The following is a 25,697-nucleotide window of genomic DNA, read 5'->3' on the forward strand; positions in this document are numbered from 1 at the left end:
TACTTTTGAAAAATAGTTTATTGATTAACTACTCAGAAAAGTCAAACATACAAGATCACACCTGGATAACAAGACATTTTAATTTACCATGTCCATTACAAAACTACACCCACCCTCCCCTCAAGATTAAACTACCCTGTTGTTGAAAGCCCCAACCCCTTTACCCCCTTACTACAGTAACATGTGCTCCTTTAGATAGCTGTCAGCTAAAACAGGACTCCAAGCCAATTGTATTCATGTAGGGAGGTATTTCAAAAGCCCTACTGCTGGACATTGATATTTGCGACGCACAGCTGTTTACATTCTGAATGAAACACTGGAAGCATGGTGTATCTGCTTTCTCACGCAGAATATCAAAGCCACAGCTAGAAGCAACACACTTCTGAATTCTTGTCTAACAGCAATTAACTAAAATATGGTTCAGCAATAAACTTCTCTAAACTCATTCCCTGGGGCTGCCATCAACAGAACAGGCACACGAATCTCTGCACAAAACTGGTTCACAAGCATTATTTTGGAGTCATCAGATAGCAGCCCTCAAGATTGATCCACTATTCCTTAAACAACATAGGGTAAAAAAAACTATTTGACTGATCATTTTCTAAGAGACTAAAGTGCACTTAAACAATAATACAAAAAAAACCCACCATGCACATTTGAGTGCACCAACAACTGAAAATGACTTCCCCACTAGCAATCCCTTCCACCTGTAACAGTGAATCTTCTAGAGAAACGTCTAACAAAAACATCTTCAAAAGTATAGATGTTTGGAGACTACAACACAGAACACAAGAAAATTGGTATATAGGCCGGGTTGGCAGGTGACATTTCTGTGGGGCATCAGAAGAAAAAATAAATCCAAATTAAAATGAAACGAGCTCCTTGAAGAATCAACCATGCATGACAATCTAGGACTAATTACACTCCATTTAGTGTCCTGCTAGCGAAGCCACAACACCAGCTCTGATCATAACAGGTTAAAAAAATACCCTTGGTCCTTTATCTCGAGGCTGAAGGTTGAGGATTTGGGTGTTCAGTCAGTTCTCAAACATTATTTGAGCTACAGTCATGCATCTGCGGTTCCTGTCTCGAATATCACAAGTAAATAAATCTTGCCATCGTACTAGGAAATTTAAAAGCAAGAATACCAGTTTCTAAAAAATGGTTAAAAATGTTAGCATTTAATATGTTACTGGAGATTTTAAGAAATGCCTTGGACTTGTAACTTTTATAAAGTTTAAACCAGAGGGCACAACAAATAAGGCACCTTGTTAAAAGGCAAAAAAAAAAAAAAAAAATCTTACAACCCTTCACACAGGACTATGAATACCAAGAGACAAATGTGGTCAGCCTTTCAAATATCGTGTCTATGTAGCAAATTCCTCATGGAGAGAAATAACGAAACAAAACGGAAATCCATAAATATTTGTGCACGATACCAAAAGATCTAAACCCAGATTATTGCTACGATCATGGCAAGTTATTAACTATAAAAAGTACCAGCCAGAAAGGTGATTCTCCTTGGTGCCGATTACTGCTGGGAACCACTAGAGGGCAGCATGGCTATTGTGCAGAAATGTCAGGAACACTTGTGAGGGGGAAAAACTCATCCCGAATGCCACTCAGAATGAAGACACTGGACCATTTATCCTGACAAATTGTGGTTTCTCTTACAATTTTTTTTTTTTTTTTTAAACTAAAAGCAGTCAGCCTGAGTATCATTTCTTACACAAACACACAACGTAAGCTAAAGAAAATTCCAAAGCTAAGCTCCAGATGGAGCCAACATTTGTAAATGCACCGGTTTGAAAGATGCGTGTACACGTTTCCAGACCCGTTTCATACATGTTTAAATACACGTAGCTCAACTTGCAGCTGCACTTCAAACGTGAACACAAATGCCCCAAAACACAGATGTACATATGTATGGTGGCTCAGATGGGTCAACAGCATTTACTTCTAGTGGGGAATAAAAGTGTTACTCTGGTGGAGTGTGTATGATTTTTTTTTTTTTTTTTTTTTTGTAGCAGTGTGTGTAAATGATGGTACAAAAGTTATACAGAGAACAAGCAGCGAAGTAATCTTTTAGCTGCAACTCAGAATAAGTAGTGAAATTAGGGCAGGGAAGTCCAGAGCTCCAAAGCTTACATATGGACGATTAGAGCGGGAAAGGTGGACCTAGGTGACTCGTTAGTCTGTACATTTCTCATTTAAAGTAAAAGAAAATTGTCCGGTGCTCATTTATTGCAGATGGTCAGTACTGGAAAACATGGCTATTTGGCAGCCATGTGCGTCTGTGTGGGTTAGGGGTATCCGGCACGTTATACACTACTGTCCTCGTCTGCTGGCTTGAGTGGCATGCCTACGTCGGCTGCGTTGTCCACATTGGTCTCGGCGACCTTGGCAGCCAGGCTGGCTTTCCTCTCCTCCTCCCTGCGCTCTCGGTCCAGCAGGTGGTAGTTGAGCCCCATGCCCACAAACAGGAAGATGCTGGCTACGACCAGGACGATGCCACAGCCCATATACGTGTACTTGTAATCGTTGTATATGTCATTCAGCCTCCCTGCGAGAGACACAACGTTGGGTTGAAACATAACGGATGCACTGATTGGACTAGTGCCAAGAAACTGCAGTGCCCATGGTGACAGAGACTACAGGAGGACACTGGTGTCCCCTCTACAACAGTTACCCACCCTTACATCCACTTATGCTTACCCAGCAGCGGGGGTCCGAGCAAAACCGGGCCGCACTCCACGATGGTGACGAGGCCCACGGCGCTGGAGAACCGCTGTGCGCCCACCAGGTCCATGAGCGTCTCGAAGAGCACAGAGCTCAGCCAGCCGAACGCCAGGCCGAAGAACACGGAGTAGATGGCAAAGCCCACGTAGTCCACAGAGAGGGGCGCCAGCAGGTGGCACACGCCGTTGTACAGCACCGATGCGGCAAAGAAGTATTGTATGCGTGGGCGCACCCAGCGCGTGTTAGCCACCAGGCCCATGGATGGACGCGCCACCATGTCTGTGAAGGCCAGGATGGAGAGCAGAAAAGCTGCCTTCTCCTTAGAGATGTCCTTGCTCTTGGCGTAGTTGCTGAGGAAGACAAGCGGCGCGAAAAGGCCAAAGAACATGATGACGTTGCCCAGGAGGTAGAGCAGGAAGCCGCGGTGCATGAAGAGCGTCAGATCCAGGAAGCTGTTCACCTTCTGCATCATCGTCTTTCTCTCAAGCTCCTTGGCACCCCCGTCTTCCTTTGGGTTGGCATTGGCCGGCTGGGGTTTGGGCCCGATGGGCCTCATCAGAGAGCCGGCCACGCAGCAGTTGAACAGCGCACCGCCCAGGATCAGGAAGCTGCCCCGCCAGCCGAAGCGGTCGTACAGCCAGCTGTTGAGTGGTGCCAGAGTCGACAGGAAGACCGGGCTGCCAGCCATGGCGATCCCATTGGCGATGGGTCGCCGCTTGTAGAAGTACTTGCCGATCATTGTCAGGGCCGGGTTCAGATTGAACGCCAAGCCCAGACCTTGGGGTGGGAGGGGACAAGATGCCGGTGGTAGTGATCATGACAGGGCAACACTGGTCACAACAATCACAATTGCTGTACAACACTTCTATTAAAGGCTCTGTTTCTACTAAAGGTTCATAGCAGAGCATTTCTGAAGATCAATACCAAGTATTCCACAAATTATCCCAAAACAGATTATTGTGTTTTTTATGTATCTTACAATGTCTAATCAGTTCAAATCATGGTCACTATGTGACTGGCTTAATTTAGCATCATTACTATATGACAGACTGAAGTGAAAGTAGCTCACCCCCTATCACTCCCACACAGAAGTACAGCCCCTCTACTGTGTTGCAGAAGGATGCAGCAATCAATCCTGATCCAGCCAGACAGCCTCCGATCATCATGATTGGTCGACTGCCAAACTTGTTCACCAGAATACTGCTGATTGGTCCTGTATGGAGAACAGAGGCGGATTAAACAGTGAACACAGCAGATGTGTTTTTGTCCATTTGTCATTATATTTAAATATGTACCTGCTACATATACAAAGCACATTTAAAAAGGCACTCGCCTTCCTGTGCATACACTAAAGTACACTTCCATTGAACAAGACATTTCTTTTAAATAGTGTTATTTTGAAAATGTAAACTTCAATATCTAGTCTTTCTGTGGATGTCAATGTGCCATGTACCACTGCAGCGCGCATCCTTATCCAGTAGAAGGTGAGAGAAAGATTTTTCACAATACACTTTATTAAATCAATTACACCATACAAACACATTTCAAATAAATAAATTATATATAAAAAAAACCCAAAACACTCCCTCATCTTTCACTGAGAGAGAGAGAGAGAGAGAGAGAGAGAGAGAGAGAGAGAGAGAGAGAGAGAGAGAGAGAGAGATTCACCTGATTAGTTTATAAAGCTCTTTTATGGACAGGATCAAGAGCAAGGAAATGCCAATACCCTGCCTTTGTCTTAGAATTAAATTACTTTGTTGTGAACTACTGACTGTGCCTCGGAGGCCAGACTCCCCTACTGCAACTCACGATAGAAAAACGTGAGGAGTAAAGCAAGAATCTGCTAAACCCACATTAGGGATTTTATTTCTTCTGTCTACTTCACCACTAGATGGCAGTAAAATGTCACTACTGATATTACACTTTCAGGCACTTGGTACTAAGAAGTTGCAAGTCACTGCACTCAATATGGCCTTCCTTCATGTGAAAAAGCCACCCACCCCCACACAAAACTGGCACCAAATCATCCTGTTCTGGTTAGGCCAATTCATTTAGTGTCTGTTTAAACAGAGACGGGCCTACATGCTTTTGCTTCAGCTCTCTGCGTCTCTCGGTTAAAACAAACATCTTATGCAGAGCTGCCGCAAAACTGCTCAGAGGTGCCTTTGTGCTCATCATCACACAGCAGCAAATGCAACTGGTGCCACGTCTGGGCAACCTCGAACTATGGGCCAGGAAGCTAAGGACCCGGGGACACAGCCAATCACAGGCCAGGGCAGTCTGCTGGTTCTCCAATCACTCACCGAATGCACTAATGTATCCCGACAGGCTTGCTCTGCTTCTGTACTGGACCAAACAAACTTTCTTTTCTAATCCAAGACAATGGTGCATGTGATTCTCTCTCCCCCCACCCTTTCCGTGGTGTTACGCCACCAAGGCCTTATAAAGCAATGCTCCAAACAGCACTTTAAAAGGGTTCCAAACTCAACTAATCAAAACAGCCCCAGCAAACACAGTGTGTGCGCACACGCGCACTCCCCCACACACACCCCCCTATTCCTGAGCTCCCTGTACAGTGCTATCAGCCTCACTGCAGGCAGCATACTCTGATCCTTCTACAATGTGTGAAACCGTTCCATGCAAACGTTTACCAAAACATGAAGTAAATCACACCAAGTGGGGTATATCCAGACTGTTGGGGCAAAAATGGCTGGTATAAATCATAACAACTAGCAGACAGGTTTGTGGCCAAAAGCCTTTCGTGATCGTAACGAAGCACTGTTCAACCAGTCATCCTTCATTATTCCTTGACTGTTGCTAACCAACAACAACATTTGACTACAATGAAAAGAAAAAAACAAACAAACAAACCAGAATTGAGAACACTAGTGCCAATGAAAGTCATTACATCAGTTTATGCAAAGCATGTGCACCAACTAAGCATAAATTAGCCTTGAATTAGTACTGCTGCGTCTCCTCCAGTCTAAAGAGAAAAGCACAGCTGGGCTGCCTGCATGAGGGAGACAGAGGCATGATGCCTCCGCGTCTCTCCGGCCCCTCCGGGAAAGCACCACTCGCGCACAGCCATGAATCGACCCTACCGGATCCCCCCGCAAATACACTCGCTCTTTTCAAAAAGGTATATGGACAGATTCTGGCTTTTGCATCAGATGACTATCCAGCTAGTTCAGGGGTTTACCCACACAGTGTGTGGTTGGGTAAACCTCTGGAGAAGAGTGCAGCCTGTGAAATCACTTCACTAAAACAAACAAACAAACAAACAATAACACATGGTCTCCAGAACCCCTGGACACATGATGGGACAGTACCGACACTCCAGTCCCGCCTCTCCAGTTGGACAGACCACAATCCATCCATTTTGAACAGAAACACTTCCTGTACCACGTACTTTGCTGCACTTCACCCAAAGTGAAGTGTACTGGTCAAACCAGTACACTAATATGTTCCCTGTGAAGTAATCACTCAGAAACAGCACGTTTACTCTTCTGCCATTGGTGTTTCTGATGCAAGAGAAATCATGGGAGCATGTCCGCAACAACAAAAAGTCTGTACAAAGTCGCACCACGTCATCAAATTTAAACGCGAGCAGCAGTCAGAGCAGGTGAGCGGCCATGTGAGTGGAGCAGCAGGCCCTGCTTTCAGTTGCACTCAAAGGCCTCACGGCTAACACTTATGCTCAGAGTGCAGAGCGCGTAGCAGCTTCCTAAGCGGGCGCAGAGAGGTGGTTTCTGTGAGACACGTAGCTTCTGAAAGCACACGCACGCGTCACAAAGAAGTAATCAGGAGACAGGCTGTCTACATGGTTTCCATCAAGCATTAAAAAAAGGTTTTCGTAGGAGGTATTTGTTTTAAACCGTTTAAAATGCATTCTGGGAAATGTAACAATGATTAAAACAAAGAGGAAATAAAAAATACAGGGGGCGGGGGAGTCTTGAATTGCATCAGTACATACAAGTAGATAATTATGGCTGAAAGCGCACCGCTGACTGGCATTACTGTGTCACAGTCACCGATGCAGTCACAGCAAGTCAGTGGTAGGGCAACTATGTGCTGAAATGTGCGTGTGTAATATTCACACTAATGCTGAGTAGGACCTCACTCGAGAGGCCCGAATCCTGTATGATACACCCACCACCTTCTTCAGAGAATACATCTAGAACACCATCAGGCTTACAGGCACGTTCTTATACATGTCGATTTGGGCTGAAAGAGTAGAAATAAGCCCACATTATGAATCCATGCAAACGTATCTGTGTGTGTGTGTGTGTGTGTGTGTGCGCGCGCGTGTGCATACTTCAAGTGTATTTTGTGGTCTAGGGATAAGATGGCAGCTAAAAACTGCAGGAGTCTGAGAAAATGATATTTGCAGATTTTACTCACATTACCTCAAACATTCTTTGCTTCTCACAGCCATCTTAAATGAGTTGGGAGGGCTTACATTTCACAGGAAGTCCATGTTCCCATGACAACCACCACAAAATGTGCCTGTGACTTCTGTCTTGCTCATATGCTGGTTTAAGCTGAGTCAGTTGAACCAGTGCAGTGCTGGAGCCAGATCTCTGCCCCAAGCGAGCAGACCAAGGACACTGGCACATTTCAAGACCAATAAGAAGCTGGTAGGTTTAAAGTGATGCTAAACTTCTACTTCTGCATTATGTACTTGGCATCAAAAGATAATGATTAAATTTAAATAAAAGTTTGATTCACATTTGTATTTAATCAGAAATAATGGTAATTTATCAAAAACAAAAATTAGTACATTAAATTGGAAACTCAAATGGAGCTCTGTGAGTGTATGTTTGACTAGGAACCGTTTTAGGCAAGGCAAGTTTATTTAAATAACACCTTTCACACACAACGGCCATTCAAAGTGCTCCACATAAGAAGAGAAAACTATTTAATGAATGAATTTAGATCTCTGGTTCTAAAAAACCTTTAAACAGACGAAAAAGAGGAAACAGAAAATCTTCCAGTTCCTAAACTCACATGACATTTTGTCACGTCAGCTCAGCCACTGCCTCAGATTTGGAAGCCGGTTTATGTAGCCAAGAATGTGCTGCACCACCCATGCCAGCTACACAGCCCTGACATGAGGAGAGGCGTGGAGCCGGCAGTGTCTCCGCAAGACGCCTCACTTAACAAGCAGGACTACAGCTGAATCAACAGATCCACAGATGAAATCCAGAAGCCCCCTAATCTCTGGAACATGCATACATGGATATGCGTCCAGCAGCACGTCACAGCAGGACAGGTCAAACACAAACATGGTGGCGCGTTTGGTTATTTTATTTCACTGTAGTGGAACAGCAACGGGGCCTTGAAAGAAGAGCAAGCAAGATGAGAGAGAGAGAGAGAGAGACAGACAGACTGACCTCCGCCATACATAACTGCCAGCATGATGGATGAGATCCAGGAGACCTGGCTGCTGGTTGCGTTGAAGATCACCTCGATGTCTTTGAAGAAGACTGTGATGGACTTGGCAAAGGCGTAGGAAAAGCCAATACTGATGAAGGCCCCTGCCACCACCGCCCATCCCCAGCCTCCCTCTGGGGGGGTGTACCCCACCGGACCGCCTGTTGCTGGAGGCATCGCCAAGTACGATCACGTGGGCAACACTGATGAGGAAGAGCTTGGTCAGGTGAGGGTCTTGGTCGGTCTGAGAGACAGAAGGACAGAAAGAAAAATATCACTAGTTACATACAGAATACAGTAAACAGTTGTTACATAAAGCTAAATAACGAGAGAAGTAAGCCTATAAAATGAAAACACACTGAACTGTGTTTTAGAGCTCCTGAATATTTAAGGCATCACACATTCAAGCACTGCACTGGGCTTTGCTCTCAAGCCGATATGAGCAGTAGCAAAACAAAAGTGCAAACCGTGATCAGACAGCGTGCCGACAACAGTCTGACTTCACAAAGTACACCGATGGATTACATGCTATAAACAGGACGTAGTTAGATCATTACATCTAGATTTGCAATGTTTAACCGCTACATCACACAAAATGCATACTCAAGATCAGTTAAACCACAGAACAAAAACAACAACAACAACAAAAAAAGAGGCAGTAATCCTTTAACGTCTTCTCTCCCAGCCCTGCCCCAGGACAGACCTCAGCAGCACCCCCGAGTTGTGCAACAGGGCTGCGTGTATGGGAGTGGGCCTACCTGCAGCTGTGAGCCTCTTCCTAAGTGCTCCTTGCGTTCTCATTAGACACACAAGAACACACACAAACGCCCGTCCCTGGGAGAGCCTCTTGCCATTAAAACACGTACAGATCCCCTTTAGCTGAGCTGAGGTGAATGAAATTAAGCCAGGAATGAATGCCAGGAGTCAGGCTGGTATGTCCAAGTGGCAAGATGCCAGGGAACATTACACCTCACTGCACATTGAGTTCACTTCAGCAGTGAAGCCCAGTGCCAAAGCAGAACCCATTGAAGAAAGAGAGTCCATATATTAGACACAACAATACCCGGAGACCCAATGCATTTCTCTAGAGCTTTAAAATGCATCCTAAAGGATGAGGGGTCCAAGCTCTGAGAGAGTTCCCAGGATGCACTTCTTCACTCATCCTCGGGCCTAATAATCTTTGGCAGAATAGGAACATGGGAAAAGTACTTTGAACTTTTCAGCAGCTGCTGCTCCGTCAACTGTCTCCTGTAGCTGGATGTCAGATGTCAATTTGTTAATTCATTAACCATTTAATTATTAATTTGCATAGGACTAAGAATGGTTGATGGCTGATCAAAGTTTAAGGTGAGCGGCACAGCTGGAAATGCCAAGCAAAAAGGTTGCAGTCATTTTAATCCATCACCTTCTGTTGAGTTGCTTACTGAAGTAACTGTGGACAGTTTACAAAACCTTTAGTTCAGCTGCTGAACAAAAAAACCCCGCAGCTTCGTAGTATAAAACCCACGTGGGACATAATGACGGCACTTCAGAATAATGAGACGTGGAAGCCCCGTCTTTCACAGAAGCACACAGTATACGGTATCATTAGACTTCTGCTTTGGGGGAGCTGCGGAGGTGGGGTAGGCTCACATGACCTTTGATTTCGTTAGTGTGAAGAACTCCCACTTTATCAAACTAAACAAACACATGCACTGCCAATATACAGAGATCCTGTGTGAATGTTTGCATGAGTGTTTGTTTTAAACTGCAGAAGCATGAGCATGCACACGTGCATGTGTGTACAGGCATGTATTTCGGAACACATCCAACATGTCTGGGACGTGCAGGCTATACTACCAAGACTGCCAAATGCACGCTGTTGTAGACTCAATTCTCTGGGCCTCTGGGGGGAAAAAACCTGAACTGAACACATCACTTGGCATCATTAGCCATTGCTAACATTTTTCTTCTGTCTCATGTGACAATAGCCAAGTCAGAATAATGTATCTTCAGCACATTTACAACTGAAAAATGGTATTCAAAGTATTCTTCTACATCACTGAACACCTTCACAATATGTAGCTGAATACAACTCCAATAAGAAGTTGGAAAAGTCTCAGTTTTCCTGTCCCTGAACTCAAGACGGAAATACATGCAATCAACTAGGAGTGTACATTTATTTTTATTGCACACATACAGTTTTTTTTTTTTTTTGAGGAACTCTACACTCCAAGATGGCTGTACTCCCATCTTGGGTTCAGGGATAAGAACAACTTAAGACTTGTAATGCTGCATTTCCAGTTTATTAGGGCAGTGGTAGCTCAGTGGTTAAGCAATTTGACTTGTAATTGCAAGGTTGCCAGTTCAAGCCCCACCACTACCAAGTTGCCACTATTGGGTCCCTGAGCAAGGCCCTTAACTCTCACTTCCTCAAAGATGTACTCAGCCATGACTGTACATCGCTTTGGATAAAAACTTCACCTAAATGCTATAAATGTAAAAAAATAAAATAAAATAAATGCATTGCAGTAATGAATAATGTGGACTACTGAGCAACCCTGTGCACAGTAACTTCAGGCTCTTGGAATCTAATACAACTCCAGACATGGGAGAGGAAAAACCTGACAATAGCCGTTACTGCACATGCTGTGCTATTTATACGAAACCTGCATGTAGACGTGCGCGCACACACAACCCCCCCCCCCCCCCCCCAAGTATAGCAGAATCACATGTCTGTTTTAAAACAGACAGGCACATTTTGTTCCCCTGTGGAAAATATTCGCGCACATGCCACTCCAGGAGCTATGCCTTTAACTCCACATGCGCAAGTACACATGCGCACGTGACCGAGGCTTAACCTACTGTTCCAAGAGCAATTACTCAAGGTTTCAACAGAGTGACTCTTGACCGCAGGGTGCAGCGTCAGGCTGTAGCTGGTGGCGTACTAACTGCTGATTGGAGAAAAGCTGTAGAGGCGAGCGGCGCATGGTAGCATGTTTACCCGTGCGTGAGCTTACTCGTCACTAAAGAGGTCAAGCCATGCTGCGGCAGAGACTGCCCTTCTGAGAAACACTGGCTCAGCTTGGCCATGGGTTTATGCTTTCACGCATCCCGTTTGTGCTGACCTGGACCAGCTGTGCTAATGCAGACGTCTGAACCCCGAACACAAAAGCAGAGCACCGGCAGTTGAGGGCAGCTCGTGCTAGCGTGACATCTTCAGCTCCGGCAGTCCACAGAGGTACGGTTCAAAGTATGCAGAGCATCGGGTTTCTCAAAAGGTATTCAAATGAATGAAGATAAAAGAACATTGACTAGCATTCATCCACATACAACCTGGGCAAACCAAGTAGCCCTGCTGTGTCAAGATTAGCAAAGGCTTCTACAAGCCATACTGAAACTTGAGAACTTTCACCTTGTTCTGCTCCACAGCCTAATCAATGACTCTAGTGCAGACATCTTCCCTGGACTCTGTACTTTAAAATGGAAAAAACATTCAGGGATTTTGAGTTTAACTGAATGGTTAATGTAAGTCACCGTCAGGCAACATTTTTTTTTTTTTTTTTTTTTTAAATCTGAAATACTTAGACCTCTTTGGCTGCAAATCGAATGCTGTGACACACCTAGAAATGAACAAATGAGTGATTACAAAATCCAAGACAATTTTGAAATCATGGTCCTGAACTGAGGTCCTCTGTTCTAGATCTGTGGCTGGTTTCTTCCTTAATTTCCACACTAGGAATACAATTATCATTTAAAAATTTTGCCATAGTGGAGAAAACAATGATTCGTCAGACAAGCTGAATACATGCAGCAGAAACAAAGTAAACGTATGTGAGATTCAGGGATTCCTCCACATAAAAAGAACTGGAACCAGTATACTTACATTTACATCCAAATCCCTGAGTTACCCCTAACCTGAATTCACACGGTGTATCGGGATCAAAAGTGCAAAATTCTATGGCAGTACAAATGAAGAATGAGTCCCACCTGAAGGTTCTTCCTCTCAGCTCTCCATGTTCCCTCAATGCTTTTATCTGTTACGACCACATCACCAAACACACACTTGGGTAGTCAGCAGGCCCCGCCCCGAGACCCTCCAGCCCCAACGGAGGAGGCGAGGCACCAATCAAATGTCAGTAGGACGGCAGAACCTCCCCTATAAAGGCTCCATATCACTGCCAAAAACACACCCAGAACAGTGTGTTCTTCAGCCCATCCCTGCTGTTGAGAAAACCCATAAGGCAGCAAGACCTCGGGCCACCTGCAGATATCCGAGACATGCCTGCCCCAGGTTAACGCGATTTAAACATGCTACTCCATGCCAAGAACACACAGGAACAACAACATGTGTGTTCAGGCCGAGTGGTGTTTGGAGAAGCAGAGGCCACACTGGCCAGGCTTTGGGAACATACCCTTGGTTGATATGAAATGGGTTGTTACGTGGGTACTGAGTACTTCACAAAGCTCTACAGCCTGTTATTTCTAGCAAGTCAAAGCAAATTAGTCGCTAGTTGACCTGAACTCATTTTACTTGAATGGTATCCTGAGGAATTTCTATCTTTAAAATTCTGCTTGATTTTATTTACCTTTTAAATACTGCAATAATTACATTTGCAATATAAAAAGCTCTTCAACTAAAACTGGGAAAACCCCAAACAAGACCATCCTTAAGGAAGAAGACAGTAAATGAATAAATAAATCAAATAGTAATAAAAACTATTTACATTCTTTACAATTTACAGTGATGCTTTGCACTGCACTTTGCTTTAGATTTCTCGGCAAGTTTCACACAATCTGGTTTTACAGAGACTTTCAGTGTAAGGAATACTAATCTTTTAGTATAATTATGAGCTCAGAGCCAACAAGTCCGTACATTTTCATAAACTATAGGCTGTCACTCTGCTCACTGCAGATAACTTCATGAGGAAGTATCAAACATTTCTTCATTCTACAGCGCAGAGTTACGAGCACGTCCCTAATATCTGGGTAGGAGAAACACTTCCCAGCCAGGAGTAATAACTTGTCAAGACGTTTATGGTGTTAACACGCCAGTAAACAATGTATGATGTAAATGTGCCTGTAGAAATAAACCGTCATCTCTTTAATTTTATGTTAAGAATTCTGCCAGTTTGCTGAGTTATGAATTTCCAGAATCTCGAGATTTGTCTACAAGTAATGAAAGTGTGTTCCTAAATTTGTGCTACATTTCCCACACAGAAGCAAGACACTGTGGTCAATTGTATTCATCACTCTTTCTATACAGTCCCTCGTAGTGTGTCTCTCAGACACACAGGGAGGGAGTTTTCAGGGCCTGCATGGTCCTCCGCCAGTAAGGCTCCAGCTGATGCACACCACTTACAACTGCTTCAGCACAAAGTAGAACTACAGCTCATTTCAAAAATATTACTCCACTTTGCTCACTATGAAGGGCTGTCCCATAATGACTCTTGTAGCAGTTCAATAACAAATTTGACAAACAAAAACGCAAAACACACCAGTGATCCTCCTTTGAAAGGAGGTTTGTCTCATGTGCATTCCCTTAGAACAGCTCTACCAAAAGGGGCAGAATTTATACCAGGAATTAATTCTGGGCTCTTACTTATGGAAGACAACAAAAGTCTGGCCTTTTTGTTTATAAAAGTTATTGTTTGGTCTGTCACTGACTCACCTTTGAGTTAATTTTCCCGAGGGGATCACTAAAGTCGTAATCTTTATATGATCTCCTTCTCTTAATGGTGTTAACTTCTGTTGCTAAGATTTATTACCAATTTTACTGAAAAGTAGGGCAGTTCAGAGAAGAATGGCATAAAGTTCATCACTTGCAGAACATACAAACAGTTAAGATTAGAGTTGATTTTTTTTGCTCCAGACTCAGATCATTAATCCGCCCTATACATCGTCTTGGATGAGAACCAGCAAGGCACCACGTAATATCTCGATATCTCAACAGAAAGAATTGCTTTCACGGTGCCATTACGGTCATTTGACAGCAGTTTTAAAAGGACGTCTTGTTTATACACTGGCTCTAGAGGGTGGAGTCTAGCCTATCAGCGCTGCCATTTGCTCAGAGTGAGTGCCTGATAAAACTCTGAACCACTGCCATCTGGATTCCTCAGAGATGAGAAAGTGCCGCCATGCTGAGATGCTTGAATCCAGTCCGATCCGGTTCGAATTAGATCCAAGCTGAAGGTGACCTTTCCAAAACAGTGCTACCTGCTCGAAGACTGCTGTTCGCGGTGTCAAAGTCCGTTAGTATTCCACTGCTGGGACAAAGACACCACAAACTGCATTTGGACAGTAAGATAAATGGCAGTGAAGTGCAGCAAGGGTTGGAATTGCTGTTTAGGACATCAGCACCCCAAAGTGGGCAGAGTGTGGGCAGAGGCTGGAGGGTGGAGCCTCTGCAGGGGGTGTGCACGGGGCATGACTAGATCAAGGTCAGGCAGGTGACTGCTATGTAATGACTGAGCATGCAGCCTGCTGTGAACGGAGCGCACACACTCACATTACTGAAAACTACACTCACACTAGATAGCACAATATAAGCACTCGAGTACAGCTAAGAACTCCGGAAAGACATGTTCAAGGGTTACTCGATATAAGCAAACTACATTTGCTTATATCAAACTACATTTTATAAAGCAATATGCAAACACACTGGTGAAAGCTCGATATGACAAGGTTATATTATCCTGCATTAAAAAAAAAAAAATTATTAGATCATGTTAATTCTATTAAAAAACTCCCACTGAACACTCACCCACACACATAAGATGTGTTAATGTTTTACTGTACATTCAGGTTTTCTATAATATTGGTTTGCAAAAAAATATTAGGCATCTCAATGATTTTTAAAGCCACTGATTTATAAAAACTCCCACTGACCAATTGGTCAAGGCCTTCAAAGCACACACAGAAAATGATTTGAAGTTTGCATATTGTAGCCTTCTGTGATAGTGTAATAAAAAAAACCCTATTGCCAATATCCTGCTAAAAAAATTAATTGACTGCTGCACTCACCACATGTATTTGGTGCAATACTCAAATCAAAAAACAAAATTTCTAAATTTTACAGATTATGCTAGTTATTTTAGACCAACATTATCATTATTATAATTATTATAAAAACTTGTGAACAGAAATGACTGACATCACAACAGCACATCAGTGTAGAGACAAGGATGAGTGATCTTTATATCGTTCAGCAACATGACTGCAAATTTTTGCCAAACAGTTCATATGGAGATACTGTTATAATTAAGATAATTAAGATATTTCTCCCCAAGCAGATATAGCCACCAGAGCTATAAATGGCTTGGTGGGTGGATATGTGCAGCTTGCAGATCCTAAGACAGTGGCATTTAGGAAACTTTCGCGAAAAGCAACCACAACTGTAAAAAAAAAGGGAAGCAGGCCCGAAGCCTCATACAAGTACCTGCAGACACCAAAACATCTGCAGCACTAACGGCACAGGAACGGGAAGCTTGCACTTCCTGCAAGTGCCTGGAAAGAATGAACAACATGATAACGCTTCAGTCTAATAAAAAAAAAAAAAAAAAAAAAAAGATCAGAAGCGAACTTTGAGAAGGGGAGAAGAGCTCAAAATTTTAGGTTAGAAAAAGTGCACAACCTCAGTATTTCCTTGAAGAAAAATGCAGACACACCCAAAGTGTTCAATTACTCCCAAACAGCTCCGTGTGTCTGTCTAGTAACAGAACGAATGTTACTTGAGTACAATGGCTGGCTGGTGTTTGATATACTATAAACGGGCCCAGTGAAAGAACTCGCTTGTTCCTTCACCGCATTCCTCTCCCCTGGACAATCCTCCAGCCCACCACTAGTGCTTAAACTCGGAGTTCTGGAAGCTCTGTACACATAGAAAACCGAGCCGTGCTGTGAACGAACCCATATGACCTGAAAGACCACCGACAGAAAGGTCTGCAGAGCCAAAGGCCGTGACCTCTCTTCTGCCATTGCTCTCTAAAGCCTCCCATCCTGTGCATTTCTCTACAACACACGCCTCCTACAGACCAGGGCAATACCCTCGCCAAGAAGCTCATACACCCATTGCTGCCCCATCCGTTAGGAAATCAAGGAGCAGCACAAAAGAATAAAGTCTAGTAGTTAAAAGCGAAGTGCAACTGCTGGCCTCTGGCATTCACACAGTGCTAACAACAGACTGCTGTCCTTCTGCCCACAGCACACACCAGGGAGACGCAACACCCACTTCATTCAGGTGGATCTGATTTGGTAAGGTGACCACATGTCTGTCCATCAAGCAACTAGATGTAGGCAAATAAAATGGATTTAAATGGTCTTGGGTCTGACTGCCTAAAAGGTTCATTAATCAAGATCTGTTCCTCCAAAGTCTGTATCTGCACAGTCACTTCTGAATTCACAACTAAAGCAGGTCAAGATTCTGTGGGAAACATAGATAAGTACTGTTTCTGATTCAGTTACTAAGAGACTTAGAATCTCTCACTTCTACTGGGAGAGTTAAAGCAAGACCTGATGACTCAGATTAGGTCAGAACTTTTCCATACATAAACCAGGCCCGATCACACACTTGTAATCAACCCCATCTCAGTGTTGGATTACTACTAATAGAGCAGCAACTAATTATAACTTGCTTTGTTCACTTAACTATAGAGACGAGTTCCCACTTGGGCTGACTACATGGCCCTTTTAGTACAGCAAACAAAAGTTACTACATGATCCCTAACCACCTTCCTCTATCCAAACTTCAAAACAGCAGCACAGAGAAGCTGAGACCATGCCTGATGAGACCACCGCGATGATTCGAGTGAGACAGAGACAACTCAACGGCGACTTATAGCGGTAAAGTAACCAAACTTTTATTGGTCCAATAAAAGCCAAACCCGCCTAGCGAACAGGAAACGCGAGGTTCACCTTGTCGCCGAGAGGACGCTGGAAAGTCGCACACTACGAGCAACTTACACGCGGTGCGAAATGGAGGATACATGTCCTCAAGCGAGGGTGGGGAATCATTTTCGATAGTTAGCTACATTCCTGGCGTGTTAACTCTAATTATAGAAAGCAAAACAAAAAAAACCCTGCCTAAATATCTGAATGTACTTTATTAGCGTCAATAAACTCGTGACACGCTCCGCATGGCGAGAGCACGGTGAGCACGTCCGTTTAAGCGCGACTGAGATACCCACTTCCAGCCAAACCACAAGCGAATGGCTATGCTTCGGGGGTTTACTGGAGAACTCAGCCACATTGACCACCAATTTACTACTATCCAGCAATGATAGCTATAAATACCCAAGTTAGAGTCAAAGCGCACAGGTATACGCATTGCGGCATCGCTGGTGATGTATGCAGCTAATGGTAGCTGTACTTAATCACTGGCACAAAAGTTAATTCAAAAGGTAGAACGTTGCTTTTAAATACAGTGGAAATAACCATTAAAAAAAAAATCCAGATTCATTCATGTTCGTAGCTAGTACTCCGCTTATATAGCTGGTTAGCCATCAAAGAAAGAAGCAAGGATGCTGACAGCTAACGCGTTATCTAGCTAGCTAGCTGAGTTGGCTCAGTGTCTAGGGAAAAAAACACAAATATATATATATATATATATATTTTTTTTCCTTCGCGTTCTTCGTTCTGCAACGTACCTGCCTTTTGAATCGCGACGTCCAGTGGTGGGCTATCTTATGTATTTATTACCATAAGACCCGACGATCCTGCCTCTACGTGGACGTGTACATAGGTATGCCGAAACTTGGGCTCACACTGTAGGCATGGCCTTAGCCTCATCTGCGCATGCGCACGGAGCTCCCATTTCCAATTACGGTGCGTTTGGAGATTCAAGTTTGCGGGATTTGCCGGGGCGCTTTGAGCTACACGGATCAGGCGCATGTTTCACGTTGTTTACAAGGTCGATTAGAGGTAACGGCTTAAGCCTGGTGCAAGACTAAAAGAGACTAGTAGGCCTGTAGACAATCTCCATTAACAATGCAACTTAGAACACGAATCTTACAGAGATTTTCATTAAATTGGTGCTTAAGGATTTGCTGTTTATTATGCAAAAATACAAAACTTTAATACATAAAAAAAAAATACAAACCTTTAGAAAACATGGCTATGCTATCTTGGAAAGGAAAATTCAATAGTTCAGAAACTTCGTTGACAGAAGTTTTGTATAATGGTGTTATACAGAAGAGGTTCGTTAAAGGTTAATATGACTGCGTTTACAGTATCAGCATAATTGTTTAAAATGACCTATATTTGTGGCACAGGCGCCTTCTATTTATTTCGATTAAAAGTAATTTGTTTCGTTTCACGAAATGTTCGTTGTGCCGCGTTTGTTATCTCGGCATCGTGTGGCAATATAAGCACGGACGCTTTCTGATGGCCATCAATAGTCCTACACGTTTGGTTTTATTGATTAAAAGAAGCAAAACCATTCGAATTATTATTTAAACAGTGAAGCAACGACCGCTCGTAAACGAAACACCAATATTCTCAGAATACACTTTCAAAAAACGGTGGGGACAAAACCAGCCATTTCAGGTGCAGCGATGTCGCCAGTGTCCCCAGTGCAAATTACGCCTATGGACGTGTTAATGTTCAAGAGTAAGGCTAGGGCCTTAGGCTCACTCACCGATTCATTCAGCGATTGGTCTAGGAGTGGTTTAACAACACGGACACAGTAGTACAAAGATTATTATTACGCATCGTTCACGATATTCAAAACAAGCATAGTTAAAATACCAGGGCCGTAGCCATGGACTGAACATCAGTTCTTTTCGTCTTCGTCTTCAGGTTTTTCCTCTCCTGACATCTCCACCTTTGCTCAGCTCGTTTCTCCTCTCCAACCATCTCTTCTCTTCTCCATGTCTTTCTTATTTTCCCGTGGTCCCATCTTCTCCGGCATCTCACCCACCTCCATGCCACCGGCTCTGCCTGACCTGTCAGCATCCTCATACTCTCTCTGTACTCTGAACGCACCAGAGTGAATGATTTTATCGATAATATGTTTACCAAATATTATCAATAACCAGCTGCTATTCCTCGCCTTGATGTTCAAGAATGCATTATTGACAGCTTCAGATTTTACTGGCAGTTATTATATCAAGAAACACTGGCTCATCTCACGTACTAAAGTATACTTCTATACTCATTTTCCTGCTGCTCTCAACGTACTTTTCTTTTTCCTAAGGCTGCTGTCGCAAGTCCCTGCCGCCCCTCCTATTGTTCATGACCATTTTTATTTATATTTTTAACATCATTGTATTGATGGGGACATTTTGAGTATATTGCTGTATGTTACCCCACAATATCTATTGTGATAATGGCCTGTAATATACAAATCGGATGCGTAGAAGAAAGCATGACACTTACACATGCATTTCCCACCCCTCTTAATGTTGCATACCCTTTTAATAATTGATTAGGCTCTTGGTGTGAACAGTCAGATGCTTGCAGAAAGGAATAGAGGATTTAATGCAAAAGTCTCTGTAGTTGTAAAAGTACAAAGCAGTAAACCAAAAGGGTGTCAGAGCTATATTCAAAACACAATCTGAAATCTAAAAAAATTAAAATAAATAGTGCAAAACAGAACACTGGTGAATGAATCCAAAAACTAGAATCGACCATGTAAACAATTATACATAGAAAATGGTAGAACAGAATAAATTCCCAATATGAACTAGAATTGTGGCAATACTCACAGTGACTGAGAAAAAATCTTTATAGGATAGAATAATGAGCAACAGGTGACTGTGCTTATTATTCTGGGCAGTACGATCTGCTGGTGTGGCGAGTGCTCTCTTAGGAATTCTGGGATATTGAGTTGTGATCTGTTGTTCTCTTATTAGCGGGAGTGCTGCATGACAGTGATGACTGTCCTGTTGTTCCATCATCATGTCCTTCGTATTCAACTGTATTTCAAGAGCTTATTTTGTAACTTTGATTTCAATCTTAATTAAACACTAACATTTGTAACCTTAATTTAATCTTCATACATGTTTTAAAAGTACTTCTATAATTGTGTTTTTACTCTGAGAGAGGCTCCACTGCTTGGATGCTTGCTTCAGAATCAGCTTGTCTGAACGTCTTTTTCCACAAGCATTCTTGGTTCAGCACTCTAGGTTCAACAGATGGTATATTAAGGAATGTTTTCAGTGTGTGCTGAGAGCAAGCTGAAATATATTGGGCAGATCACAATCTACCTATCGGTCCAAGCATGTTCAGGTACCAAAAATGTGGGCAAACAGGTCTCTCTCATTCTCTCTCTCTCTTTCTCTCTATAGCATCAGTCTAAAAGAAAGTTGTATTCTGGTTTCAGATGCTCTGGTTTCAGATCCTCTGCATCAGAATCCAAAGTGTACATACAGGCCTTATAAAGAGGTCAAGAAGACATGGTTAATTGCTCATCTGTCTTTTCTAATCACCCAGACAGGAACTTGCCTTACCTGCACCTCCCTTTTTCTGTGTCTTACGTTGTTACCCTTTTTGTACTTTAACTGCTCCTTAAATTGCCACTTCACATGTGCTTTATTTTCCCGCTTTCTATCTTAGCCCTTTACCTTTTCTAGTCTGCACCATTTGCTTTTTTGACATTCCTGTCAGTTTTTGACCTATTCCATTATTTAGCCTTTGCCACCTGCTTACCTGCATGTTTTGGTATCTTTGTTTGCCCTTTAATACATTACCTGGTCCTTCAACAGCTCTTTACTTCTGCCCAACTGTCCTTTGTAGTCATTACAAGCTAATATATTTAACTTCATAACTGAATTTATATCAAATTATATTCTCTTTTCAGTTAGATATTTTGTTCACAGATGTATAATCAATACATAGGTAGCCATATATCAGCATATATATAAGGCAACAAAGATGTAAAGCTCACTGCTGATTGGCAACATTATATGATTAGATAAGTTTACATTTGATTAGATATACTTGCCAAATGTGACACCTTATGAAATATGAATTCAAAATTATACTAAACTAAACTATATACTATTAATGATACTAAAGTATATATCACACACGACAAAAACACTGTAATAGGACTGGCATGCACCACTCCTCCACCCTCTAGCCATGTGACAGACCCTCCACAGGAGTTTGTTTCTGGATGGACCAACCTGACAACCCCGAGCAGGCTTGTGATGTGAAATGGCACGTAGCGTGTCAACTGCCTGACATGAGAGATGAGCTGCTTAAGAGGGATTCCACCAGCTCACTGCTTTCCTGAGCAGGTATGAGGCACGCTTGCTCCAAGCTCGATCTGCTCCTCTGGGGGAAGAAGAGGAAGCCTGGTGTAGCGATTCCCCCCAGCCTGAGCAGACAGCATCTCCTGTGAGTGCTCAGGTGATGGAGCCAAAGAATCATCGAACTGGCCCGATGATTCTGTAATAAGATCCAGCCTGATCCTGCTCCTGGGCCAGAGCCTCCTTCTGTCCCATACTGGTGGCCCAGCTCTCCTTGTGCCTGGAATAGGGAGTCCCCCCTGGAATTTCTTGGGAAGGGGCTAGAGGCTCCTGGGTGGGGACCTCCTAGGGCTGACCAGTGTCTTTGGTGGTCTGGTTGGCTCCGGGTTGTGCCCAGGAGTCTGTCTAACAGGTTCTCTCTCTCTCGCTTTCTCCCATGCTAGGTGTGAGTGCCAAGGGCGTGGCTGGCACACCTGGTGCGCCTTAGGCAGATCCTCCAGTGCCAGACCCTTGGGCAGACACTCCTCCTACAGATGCAGTTCCTAATGATGTTCTGCTTTGCCCTCGTCTCAACAGCGCCCTGTGCCTGGGATGGTACCTCCTCTGCTACCCCCTACGCTGCATTCCGTGCTACGCCCGGCTCAAAGGCCTATGCTATGCCAAGCTCCCAGGATGGCATCGCCATCACTAAACCCTGGAGCCTGACCTGTGCTGCCTCTCAGCCTACGGCTGGACCCACGCCCCTTTTCCAGGTCAGGCTGCCCTAGTCCCTGTCAGAGTTCTGGCACCTGCTCCCAACTCTGTGGGAACTATCCTCCTCTGGCTTATAGTCTACCTGTCTCTGTCCAGGTCCCAGATCCTGCCACGTAGTCCATCAGTCCAGGATCTGCAGTTCAGAGTTCTGAGTTAATCTGCTTCTGGTATAAATGGTATAAATAGGCCTGTGAGCCGGGCTGTGATCACATGTTCTGGTGTTCATGACCCTGTCTAGGTGCTGTTTTCTTTGTTGATTAAATGCCTTTTATTTTCTGCATGCAGCCTTGCATTTTGCCGTTTCTTTGATTGCACACCTCATTACATCACAGCAACACTTAATGCTATTGCATCCTGTGTTCCCTTTCATCTTCATCAGCAATCGATTAATACTAATTGTTAATTATTACTATTACTAATTCCATAAAAGGTAATAGTTTGATTTTATCACCCTAATACTGTGTCATGGGCACCCAGCAGGAGGAAAAAGTCCACTCACACACACATACACATCACACCTGCAATGGTCCCAATCACCCACTTACTAGTTAAGTGAATTTATTATTGCACACACCTGTTCCCTGTTTGTCCCGTTTTTGCTCTCCCTGTTATTTAATGTCGTTGGTGCTGAAAATTGCCAGTCATTGTGTGCCCGGAGCCATCACCTCTGCCTGCATTTACCAAACGCACTGAGCTATTGCCAAAGCTATGCATTGTCAGCTTTTTGTTTTCAAGTTCACTCGAGTTGAGTTGTTATGGAGAAGAGTCTCACAACTTTCATTCGCCTCTCACTCCCTCACACCTTAGAATACTACGAAACACATCAACACCTATAAAGATAAATGTGCTATTGCAAATTGAAATTGTCTTTAATACCATTCACTACGAATAGTAATAGCAAAAACTGTTAAATGGCTGTAGTAGCTTCTCGGTCTTCCTATTTGTCTCACTCTCTCTGGAACTCCGACAGGTCCATAAATAGCCATAAGAAGCGACATCTGTCCTCTTTATCTGCTTATCTGCTTGTTTAAGTGTTCAGAAGAGGACCTTGCCTCACCTGTACCTTCCTCTACCTACTTTAATGAGCACTTTCCCTGACCCTCCCCACCCCCTTTACCTTCCACCCCACTGGGCCCTTCCAACTGCCCTGCTGGCTTTTTCATTCCCCATTCCCCTGTCTGTCCTGTAACTCATCAGTTTCCTGCTCCTTCCTCTGCACCTTCAACTATACTGTAAAACTTGTACCTGCTCTAGGCTGTATGTCAGCGCTCTAGCTGTCCAGTACCTGGCCGTGTGTAAGAGCTCTACGTGTCCAGTACCTGGCCGTGTGTATGAGCTCTAGCTGTCCAGTACCTGGCCGTGTGTATGAGCTCTACGTGTCCAGTACCTGGCCGTGTGTAAGAGCTCTACGTGTCCAGTACCTGGCCGTGTGTATGAGCTCTACGTGTCCAGTACTTGGCCGTGTGTATGAGCTCTACGTGTCCAGTACCTGGCCGTGTGTAAGAGCTCTACGTGTCCAGTACCTGGCCGTGTGTAAGAGCTCTAGCTGTCCAGTACCTGGCCGTGTGTATGAGCTCTAGCTGTCCAGTACCTGGCCGTGTGTAAGAGCTCTACGTGTCCAGTACCTGGCCGTGTGTATGAGCTCTACGTGTCCAGTACCTGGCCGTGTGTATGAGCTCTACGTGTCCAGTACCTGGCCGTGTGTATGAGCTCTACGTGTCCAGTACCTGGCCGTGTGTAAGAGCTCTACGTGTCCAGTACCTGGCCGTGTGTAAGAGCTCTACGTGTCCAGTACCTGGCCGTGTGTATGAGCTCTACGTGTCCAGTACCTGGCCGTGTGTATGAGCTCTACGTGTCCAGTACCTGGCCGTGTGTATGAGCTCTAGCTGTCCAGTACCTGGCCGTGTGTAAGAGCTCTAGCTGTCCAGTACCTGGCCGTGTGTATGAGCTCTACGTGTCCAGTACCTGGCCGTGTGTAAGAGCTCTACGTGTCCAGTACCTGGCCGTGTGTATGAGCTCTACGTGTCCAGTACCTGGCCGTGTGTAAGAGCTCTACGTGTCCAGTACCTGGCCGTGTGTATGAGCTCTACGTGTCCAGTACCTGGCCGTGTGTATGAGCTCTACGTGTCCAGTACCTGGCCGTGTGTATGAGCTCTACGTGTCCAGTACCTGGCCGTGTGTATGAGCTCTACGTGTCCAGTACCTGGCCGTGTGTATGAGCTCTACGTGTCCAGTACCTGGCCGTGTGTAAGAGCTCTACGTGTCCAGTACCTGGCCGTGTGTAAGAGCTCTACGTGTCCAGTACCTGGCCGTGTGTATGAGCTCTACGTGTCCAGTACCTGGCCGTGTGTAAGAGCTCTACGTGTCCAGTACCTGGCCGTGTGTATGAGCTCTACGTGTCCAGTACTTGGCCGTGTGTAAGAGCTCTACGTGTCCAGTACCTGGCCGTGTGTATGCCATTTTGTTGCCCTTGCAAGCCAGTCTGTCTCACCCAATGTTGAAGCAATGGAATTTCAAATTAGTTTCAAATAAATGAGTAAACTCTTTTCCAATAGATAATTTTGTCTAGCAATGTACAAAAATGCCGTAACTTAAAATGACCTCTGACCATAAATTAAAATGTTAAAATGTTAAATCTGCCTCATAAAAATCAAAGCTCATGAACAACTGTATGACATATATACCTTGCACCTCCAACCCCGACTCCACCCTCCACCCTCATCCTCCAACCCCCACTCCATCCTCCACCCTCCACCCCCATCCTCCACCCCCAACCCTCGTCCTCCATCCATATTGTTTTTATCACAATGAATTGGTGGGGTGGAATGTAAAACTATAGGCAATCTGCTCCTTTGGCGAGAGATTTATCCACTAATATCCCCGAGCAAAACAAGCAACAACACCAAGCGGTAGATAATTTCTTTCTTTCTGCACCTCTCTGTTCCTAAAGCTTTGAAACACAATATTCTGTCCCAATCTAAATACCCGTGGGAGTTCCATGCAACGACTAAAACCAAATTACTGCACAGGTTAAATAATAAAGCCATGTAGACACAGTAACATAAGATGCTTCTGCATACCATTTGAAGTGGGAATGTATGGATGTCTGTTTTGTTCTAAACTTTCTGAAACTCAGCCTTTTGTCTCTCTCTCTCTCTCTCTCTCTCTCTCTCTCTCTCTCTCTCTCTCTCTCTCTCTCACACACACACTGCAGGGCTAGACTATGAAGCATGGCCAGATTACTGTCATCTGTCTGGAACAGGGCCGACTGTAACAGACCCTTCTGCAATAAATGGTTATTGTTGTTGTGGTTGAATGTCTTTCTGTGGATTTTGGTCTTGTGTTGCTCAGAGCAAAGGTCAGTGTAGCTGTTCACTGATCCGTTCTATGCACCTAATCCCTGTAATCTAATGACTGTAAACACTTCATGGCAGGGTGTGCTTGAGACTACATTCATGCAAATGATATGGATTCAAACGGACACATACACAGCCAATAGTAACATCACACCTTTACTACAGATGCATAACAAACAGCATTCTTCAAGAAGCATGCCTAAAACTATCACCATGACTATTATCATGCATCAAGGAAAACAAGACA

General features: G+C 44.0%; 1 protein-coding gene and 1 long non-coding RNA gene across 13 annotated transcripts; one reads left to right on the forward strand and one right to left on the reverse strand.

Moving 5' to 3' along the window:
- slc16a1b (solute carrier family 16 member 1b) lies at positions 1 to 17,939 on the reverse strand. 10 transcript variants are annotated; one of them, XM_081707451.1, is made up of 7 exons: positions 12,038 to 12,052; positions 11,742 to 11,774; positions 11,567 to 11,622; positions 8,133 to 8,416; positions 3,809 to 3,952; positions 2,716 to 3,516; positions 1 to 2,563 (listed from the first exon to the last, which is right to left on the reverse strand). In XM_081707451.1, the coding sequence occupies exons 4-7, from the start codon at positions 8,347 to 8,349 to the stop codon at positions 2,322 to 2,324; spliced, it is 1,404 nt and encodes a 467-aa protein (XP_081563577.1). In that variant the 5' UTR covers positions 8,350 to 8,416; positions 11,567 to 11,622; positions 11,742 to 11,774; positions 12,038 to 12,052; the 3' UTR covers positions 1 to 2,321. The 10 variants fall into 10 exon arrangements, with proteins under 10 accessions (XP_081563577.1, XP_081563575.1, XP_081563578.1 ...); XM_081707449.1 differs by lacking the exon at positions 12,038 to 12,052 and adding exons at positions 10,012 to 10,057; positions 11,280 to 11,424 and having other exon boundaries at positions 11,567 to 12,031; XM_081707452.1 differs by lacking the exon at positions 11,742 to 11,774 and having other exon boundaries at positions 11,567 to 11,627; positions 12,038 to 12,055.
- Positions 12,415 to 25,697, forward strand: LOC113572070 (uncharacterized). 3 transcript variants are annotated; one of them, XR_003410064.3, is made up of 3 exons: positions 12,415 to 16,404; positions 16,907 to 16,992; positions 21,785 to 23,492. It is a non-coding gene; the product is annotated as an uncharacterized LOC113572070 (long non-coding RNA). The 3 variants fall into 3 exon arrangements; XR_003410062.3 differs by having other exon boundaries at positions 21,918 to 23,492; XR_003410063.3 differs by lacking the exon at positions 12,415 to 16,404 and adding an exon at positions 25,309 to 25,697 and having other exon boundaries at positions 16,415 to 16,992; positions 21,918 to 22,093.

This window comes from Electrophorus electricus, chromosome 25 (assembly GCF_041902795.1).
Source record: "Electrophorus electricus isolate QZ-2024a chromosome 25, ASM4190279v1, whole genome shotgun sequence".
Lineage (NCBI taxonomy): Eukaryota > Metazoa > Chordata > Actinopteri > Gymnotiformes > Gymnotidae > Electrophorus > Electrophorus electricus.

Excerpts from the sequence above, each read along its gene's own strand:
- slc16a1b (XM_027001333.3), bottom strand. The coding sequence starts at position 8,349 with ATGCCTCCAGCAACAGGCGGTCCGGTGGGGTACACCCCCCCAGAGGGA. Across the intron at positions 3,953-8,132 it reads GGCAGTTATGTATGGCGGAG|GACCAATCAGCAGTATTCTG; the intron begins GTCAGTCTGTCT and ends TTCTCCATACAG. Across the intron at positions 2,564-2,715 it reads GCTCGGACCCCCGCTGCTGG|GGAGGCTGAATGACATATAC; the intron begins GTAAGCATAAGT and ends TGTCTCTCGCAG.